This window comes from Xenopus tropicalis, chromosome 7 (genome assembly GCF_000004195.4).
Source record: "Xenopus tropicalis strain Nigerian chromosome 7, UCB_Xtro_10.0, whole genome shotgun sequence".
In the NCBI taxonomy this organism is placed as follows: domain Eukaryota; kingdom Metazoa; phylum Chordata; class Amphibia; order Anura; family Pipidae; genus Xenopus; species Xenopus tropicalis.
The window spans coordinates 11,745,608-11,754,022 of NC_030683.2; the positions used below are offsets into that span (position 1 = coordinate 11,745,608).

The 8,415-nt window shown below is 38.1% G+C and overlaps 1 protein-coding gene across 1 annotated transcript; it reads right to left on the bottom strand.

Moving 5' to 3' along the window:
• Nucleotides 1-2,562: 2,562 nt before the first annotated feature.
• Nucleotides 2,563-3,192, bottom strand: LOC108648066 (olfactory receptor 10Z1-like; the record flags this gene model as incomplete). The annotated part of the gene is made up of 2 exons (XM_018095601.2): nt 2,563-2,625; nt 2,719-3,192. Coding segments are annotated over 2 exons (537 nt in total), but the record flags the coding sequence as incomplete, so codon positions are not given.
• Between the last annotated feature and the right edge of the window lie 5,223 nt (nt 3,193-8,415).

Here is an 8,415-nt window from a genome sequence, read left to right on the forward strand (position 1 = left end):
AGAAACTGTACACATCTCAAAAGCATTACTATTCATTCTTGTACATGACAGTCCTTGGCCCATGCAGGTTTTCTTCTGATTCCTTCAGGGTGCCTTATAGGTTAATTTTCTTCAGGCCTATTACGGATAATACCTGCAGTAGCTAAATCTCTAAATCAAATGGAGCTTCTCCATAGTCATGTTTAACATCAGCTAGATGACTGGCATTTGTGTCCATCAGACTGTCCATATGTGTATTTTGCTCACTGGTATCTCACTTTAAGTGGTGTAGTAAATTTGGATTGTCCATGTTTTAGGAACCCAGGTTAATTCTAAGTAGAGATCCAGGCTGAACTTTCCTTGTGCCATGTTTTTTTCATCAGTAGAAGCCTTGCAGGTTGGTTATTTGTTTCAAACAAAACCAATATTTTTCAGGATTTGTTGAGGTCTGGCATGGTGCTGAGAGACTGGCGAATTGCTAATGTGGTACCGTAATTTAAAAAGGGATACCATTCTCAACCTGAAAACTGTAGGCCTGTTAGTCTGACATCAGTAGTAGGAAAACTTTTGGAAGGGGTAATAAGGGATAGGGTACTTGAATACATTGCAGTTCACAATACTATAAGTTTGTGCCAGCATGGTTTTATGTGTAACAGATCTTGCCAGACTAATTTAGTCGCCTTTTATGAGGAGGTGAGCAGGAACCTCGATGCTGGAATGGCAGTTGATGTCATCTACTTGGACTTTGCTAAAGCGTTTGATACAGTACCTCACAGAAGGTTAATGATCAAATTGAGGAATATTGGGCTAGAATATAATATTTGTAATTAGATAGAGAACTAACTGAAGGATAGATTACACAGAGTGGGGGTAAATGGAACATTTTCTAATTGGACCAGTGTGGTTAGGGGAGTACCGCAGAGGTCAGTCCTTGGTCCTTTGCTGTTTAACTTGTTTATTAATGACCTGGAGGTGGGCATAGACAGTACTGTTTCTATTCTTGCTGACGACACTAAATTGTGCAAAATTATAAGTTCCATGCAGGATGCTACCACTTTGCAGAGCGATTTGACAAAATTGCAAAACTGGGCAGCAAACTGGAAAATGAGGTTCAATGTGGACAAGTACAAAGCAATGCACTAGTGCTTATGGGTATGTAAGGGTGTTATTGAATTGTGTGTACTTTTTTCCATTGAAGAAGGCATGAAGCCTTTGAAATGTTGCATCCAAAAAAGTAGCTGATTTCAAAAATGTGTCATGGTCGCGTCCCCAAAAAAAAGTAACGTCACGTCAACAAAAAAATTGTGGTAGTCATGGTCGTGTCAAAAAGTAAGTTGTGTAAAAATTGGGTGCATCCAGTTGCATCCAAAAAAAGTAGGCAAGGTCGTGTCCAAAAAAGTCATGGCCACGTCCAAATAAAAAGTAATGGTTGTGTCAACAAAAAGTCATGGTGTCACGGTCGCTTCAAAAAGTAAAAATTTGGCGCGTCCAGTTGCGTCCAAAGAAAGTAGGGAAGGTTGTGTCCAAATAAGTGTCACGGTCAAATCAACAAAAAGTCACGGTAGTCACGGTCGCCTCAAAAAGTCATGATCTTGTAAAAATTGGGTGTGTCAAGTCAAAATGGGCGCAGTTGCATAAAAAAAATTTGCGCATGAAGAAAAATGTTACATAACAAATGCACTATGCAAATTTTTTCACAGATTTCTGCTATTTTGATAATTTTTTGGTGAAACAGGACAAATTCGCTTATCACTAGTCAGCAGCAGACAATTTTGTAGGCACTGTATATTGTAGTTGCTTTTTGTCTGCAACATGTAACATAGGGCACATTTGTCTGCCATGTAGTTATTCAGCTGGCGATGCTTGGGTTGTTGCATGGTTGTCCTTTTTTAATGACTTAAGCTAATACCTGGCACTGGGCCAGGACAATGTATAGAGGAAAAAAAATTCTTTCCAGGGAATGTTGGAAATAACTGAGGGCAATATTAAATTGCAGTTAAAGCATTTTTTAGCTTTCCAATAACACACACAGGGCTCTGCTAGAGAAGCTCTGTTCCTCTATGCTACAACTGTTCAATTTCTTTCAAAAGTGGCATCAGGACAACTTCTTAGACAGACAAAACTCTACCATGTGGAAATCTTAGCTCATCTCTACTAGGTACTCATGGGCTCCCCTGTTAGGAACTCCTAAGGCTCCTTCTGCCTCCAATACCAGTGAACAAGATTTCAGGGAATGTGTGGGGGACTATACCAGAAATTGTATTGTGAGCCATGGGGGGGTCTGCTCCATGCTAGTGATGCCACTATACAAATCTATAGTTTACACTCATACTTTACATATGGCCATTTAGTCACATGAACTTGTGGATTCTATTTGCAGAATTTTTATGTAGAGCATTCATTTTACTCTTCAATAAAGGTTATTAAATCATTGTTTTGCTACTTCTCCCCCCTCCTTTATTAGTCTGTTAAAACTTGGAATTTTCTGATCTTCTCAAGTGAAAGAAGTCTGTAACATTCGGCAACTGAAACCTCCAATCTAATTCCTTAGATCAGTGATTCCTAAACTTTGCGACTCCCCTCTCACAGTTTGAAACTATCCTGCTTATAGCTTAGTGTTAGCAACTTGTATTGACTAATACTCATCTAAAATAAAAGAAATAAACCTTTTTGCCTCAATTTATTTAGGGAAGTTTGAAATTCTCTATTTTTCAGTGTGTAAATAAGAGGATTTAGCACAGGGCCCAGGGCAATGTACAGCAGTGAGAAATACTTGTCTCTTTTTATGGAATAACTTGTGGCGGGTCTCATATACAGGGAAAATAGTGTCCCATAAAGGGTTATCACACAGGCCAGGTGAGAAGCACAGGTAGAAAAGGCTTTTTGTCTCCCCTCTGAGGATTGTATTTTCAGGATAGCAGAGATGATAAATATGTATGAGGTCAGAGTAAGGAGGAAGGAACTGATAAAACACAATGTTCCATTAATGTAAATTAAAAGTTCCACACTAAAAGTGCTGCTGCAGGAAAGTTTTAGCAATGGTGAGACATCACAGAAAAAATGGTTAATAAGATGGGAAGCACAATATGATAGTTTAGATATAAGGAAAATAAGTCCGACAGGGTCAAGAAACCCAACAATGAATGCTGCAGTTATAAGCCAAGCACAGTGTTTCCTGCTCATTCGGGCAATGTAATGAAGGGGATCACAGATGGCAACATAACGATCATATGCCATGGCCGTCAGGAGAAAGTATTCACTGGCAGCCATGGCCACAAAAACATACATTTGAGTCATACACCCCAAGAATGAGATGTTATTTTGTTGTGTGAGAAGAATATGTAGCAAATTAGGTAAAACATTTGAGGAGAAAGAAATGTCTATGAGTGAAAGGTTCAGCAAGAATATGTACATGGGGGTGTGTAAGTGAGGATTGCATGAAATGACTAAGAATATGATGAGATTTCCCAGCAGAATGAAGAGATAGATTCCAAGGAATAAGAGAAAAAGAGAGCTTTGAAGCTCAGGAGTATCAGAGAACCCTTGGATGATGAATCCTGAGACATTTCCTTGACTTCTTGAAACCATTTTTTCAAGCCGTTCTTTCTTTGTATGAAAGCAAAAAATAGTAGACATATACTAAATAATGACGGATAGAGGTGTACCCATTTCATCTTGAGCAAAGGTAACTCACATTTTGTGCTTATGTACTGTGGGACATTGATCTAAAGTATCAACATTTCTTCTGGAGCCAGTTTAGCTGCCTGTATAATTTGGATTGTGAGGAGATACCTGGAGGAAACCCACCCAGACACAGGGAGCACACCATGACTCAGTGGTATAATGCATAATGTGTCTTAGCCAACTATTTTTGCACCTATATTTTATGCACCTGTAACTGATATATTTGTAGATGAATGTTAAAGACAAAATATGTATTGATTTTGCATCAATGATAATTTCTTTCTCCACTCCATTATTACTTCTGTAAAATAAAATTGTAATTTGAATCTTCATCCTCTGTAGCAGCTGTGGAACTATAGTCTGACTTACCTTGGAGTAAATGGCATCATAAGACAAAATAATGTGCATAGCAATATCTGTATTGTCTGGTAGGTCGATACATAATACAACCATCTATTCCTAAATCTGTCCTAGTTCTAATGTATCTTTGTATAAACAATGCAAGAGCCTCTTGTATGAACCCAGACTGTACTCCTTACTTACCTAAATGCTAACCTTGTGATGGTCCTCAATAGCAAATCCAGGTACCTTTATTATACAAGCACGTAATCAAATATTTCTTGTCTTTAGCAGAAGGTTCTTCCATGCAGGGGCACAGAGTCCACCGGTCTCATTAGGAACCCAGTTTATATAAGATGTGAGACAAATTTTATTCATTAGAGAATACAAAATAATCAAATGTTTTCGCTCTCTATATATATTTTTATATTCTGATGATGGTCCCTTTGGGATTGAAATGTGTTGATGTGATTACCTCTTAACTTTTTTAACTTATTGAATTTATTTCCTTTTTACTCAATTACCTTTTAACTTAAGGTTGTCATACACGGGCTGATAGAAGCTGCCGATATCGGTCCCTTGGACCGACTCGACAGCTTATTGGCCCGTGTAGGGGCAGAAACGAGCGGACTGGCCGACCGATATCTGGCCTGAAATTGGCCAGATATCGATTGGCCAGGTTAGAAAATCCCGTCGGATCGCAGACCGCATCGGCTCGTTGATGCGGTTCCCGAACCGACTGCCCCATTGCCGCGTGGGCCAAACGATCGAATTCACCTACATGCCTCCCCGATATCGCCACCCGTAGGTGCCCGTGTATGGCCAGCTTTATTCTTCATCCACTATATATCTGTGAGCTCTTTCTTTTTGGATATAGATAGATATGATTGATAGATATATACTGTTTACCCTGCCAGGACTTGTTGCGGTGAGCACAGGCAGTAGCATGGAACAAAGATACAGGTTTTAGGTGAGGGTGCAGCACGGAGCAGAGGTACGAGTTGGGTGGGTGTGCGGCTGTAGTATTTACAGGCCCCCAAGGTGGTAGCCCTGGAGAGCCCTGCACACCCCAGCCTGACACTGGAAATCACAACAGAAAATTCTGGGGCCCCAAATGGGCACTGGGGTATTTGTCAGGCCTAAAGTTCATGTTAAGCATTTCTAGCCCATACATTTTTGTGGACTGTGATTGTTACCTGGCTCTTATTCCTTGATCATATTTGTATTCCTAGCTTCTTCGTTCCTGTGTTCCTGGTATATATCTTCTTTCCCTTCTGTCTGTCCTGTGATTTTTGTTCAAACTGACATTTTTATAAAATCAATGATATGGCAGGTTATTATGTGTTTAATAATTGTTAAAGCATAACATTTACCCTGTGGCTGGGCAGCCTACCATAAAATCATAAAAACACATTTATTCCATAGACTTAGTAGCTTAACATTATCATTATTTTAAACAATCTACTAAAAAAGATTTCACTTAACAGTGCTGAGACACTCACTTATGACGGATATCTAGTATAAATAAATCTAAAGCAACTGGACTTGTTTAGTAATCATTGAAGACGTTTCACTACTCATCCGAGCAGCTTCTTCAGTTCAACTGACTGGTATGGGAAGTCCTCAGCATATATACTCTTCCACTAATCCAATCACAATGGCACTATGTAACTCTTCAGAAAGGTGACATCCGAAACTCACAGAGGTGTGAATGCTGTGGAGTTACTTTGAAAGGATTACCCAAGTATCATGCAACTCTTCAAACAGGTGTTACTTGTTAGAGTTGCATGAATGGATGTGTGAAGAGTTCTGAAACTGCCGGGGTACAGACGTTAGAACAGCATTGTATGTAGCAGACAGATGGTGTCGAAGTCCCCCGCCTCTGTTAAGGGATGGTTTCTCCACTTTGACATGAATGGCCTCTTTTACACCGCTTTCAAACCAGCGGTCTTCTTTGTCCAAAATTTGGACGTCAAACAAGTCCAGTTGCTTTAGATTTATTTATACTAGATATACCATGACCTGGATGAATGAAAATCTTCATAGACACTCACTTATGACGGGTAATTTCTGTATAAAGGGGCACATAAATCCCCCCTGTGTCCACTATAAAGACAACCCAAAGCAGGTGAGGTAGGAGATACAAATATATAAATATGCTATATATGCAAAGTATAAAATAGAATATAAAAGTCTAATATGCCATCTTATAAAATCCCAAGGGCCTGACATGATAGTGCTGACTAGCTAAGACCCCACATGCACTTTATTTGCACAGCTGTAGCCACAGAACACACAAAGTTGTAAAATTTAATCATATACTTTTGAGATAAGGTATGACATCTTCTGTAAAAGACTGAAACATTCAGGGTCTCACTTGAAGTTGTTTGTGACACATTTCAGTAGCTGTTCTGTGTTGGCGTAAGCTTTCACAAGACTCTGTATTTGATTAATAAATAATTTGATATACTGGAAACCTTGTCTCAGGGTCTTGTTGTGTAATAAGGTTCTGGTCGGTCAAAATTTCCAGCAACAAATTATATAATGCAGAGGATAATAGGGCAGGCAGACTGTTGGCAGGCAGACTAAAGGAAACAAGAATAGCTAAAAGTATTCTTTCTATCAAAACCCAAGAAGTAGATAGTCTAACCAATCCAAAACACATAGTGCAAGAATTCAGAATTGTACAACTTAAAAAACAATCCAATCACTCCTCAGCCAGATTGAAGGCTCATTTCACAATTTATAGACACTATCAATGTTCCCACTTTATTAGAAATGGTTCTTCAAAAGTTTAATTTCAAAGGCTCCTTTATAGAAAATGTTTTGACTCTCTATAAAACCCCTTCTGCATGTATCAAAGCTAATGGCCAATTCACAAGATTTTTCCCTTTAACTAACGGCACCCGTCAAGGATGTCCGTTATCCCCATTGATTTTTGTCTTATTAATGGAACCCCTAGCTGAATCAGTTAGACAACACTTAGAAATTCATGGCTACTCAGTAGGTTCATACACTTGTAAAGTTTCTTTATTAGCAGACAATATTATTTTATATATATTTTAATATATAATAATAAAAATAATAATATTATTTTATTACTATCACAGACCCCTTACATCATTATTGGTCTTACTCCAATTCTTATCATACCTTCAACTATCAAGCTACTGTAAACATAATCTTCACGCTAAACCTAAAAGCCTATCAGGATCTCTACAAAAATTCACAAGAGCAGCTCTCCATGGTGAAAAAATGTCATATTATTATGGATTATTAAATGATACCACTGATTCTCCTATGGGCTCACATATCTCAGCCTGGCAAAAAGACTTGAACCTCACAATTGACCAAATTGACTGGAATATAGCCTTTGCAATTATATCGACTACTTTGAAATCAGTCAGGCTCATGAAAACCAGTATGAAACTCATGCTCAGATGGTATCTGGTACCCTCAAGGCTTTATAAGATTTACCCACAAACAGACACTAAAATGTATTGAAGAAAATGTGGACAGGGACTCTTGTGCATACCTACTGGAACCTGGTATTTGATTTAACAAGCAGTGTAATTAAGCAACCGATGAACCACTCACCTTCAATAGATCTTTTGGATTTGGACTTTCTGAAATTTTCTGACAAACTCCTTGTGGTACACATACTAGAAGCAGCAAGGCTTCTTTTAGCTCAAAAATGGGAAACCATTTTCATTCCCTCAATGCTAGAACTAAAAAACTTTATCAATCTCTCACAAACCCTTGAATATCACAACACAAGGATTAAGAACTCTCTACGTAACCACCACAAGAAACTGGACTCATAGAATAACTTTACTGAGGCTTATATCCAGGAATTATAGCCAATAATTCATATTATTTGCTCTTCATATTTTTTTTTCTCTTTTTTCCCCCTTTCTCCTCCCTTCTTTCTTCCTACTTCACTTCCTTCTATTTCTATGCTGTCTTCCTGTGATTGTCTGTCCTAACATGTACAGACACATTCAATACGTGAGGCACATGTAGATATAATGCAAATCTTGACTGTAAATGTAAAAAACTGTCAATAAAAAAAAAATTACCAACAGTCTAAAATAAATATAGCAACACTTGTCAATAGAATGAAAATTAGGTGTAATCAAAGCAGCAATATTAAAAATAGCAAAAATTCCAATTCATGGTGTTTAGTTGCCAATCAGTTTATAGCCAGGTGATTGTTAGCGCAGTCAAACATCAATATTGTGAATCAATATGAGAATGTAAAACAAAATTAAGTGATCAATCAATTTAGCAGTCATCAAGAGCCAAAGCTTAATTAAGGTTAGTAGCAGTTATACGAAATTAAAGGGGGGGGGTTTAATAAAACTCATTTTTTCGGAATTGATATTGATATTCCTTTCCACAAATGGCAGTCGT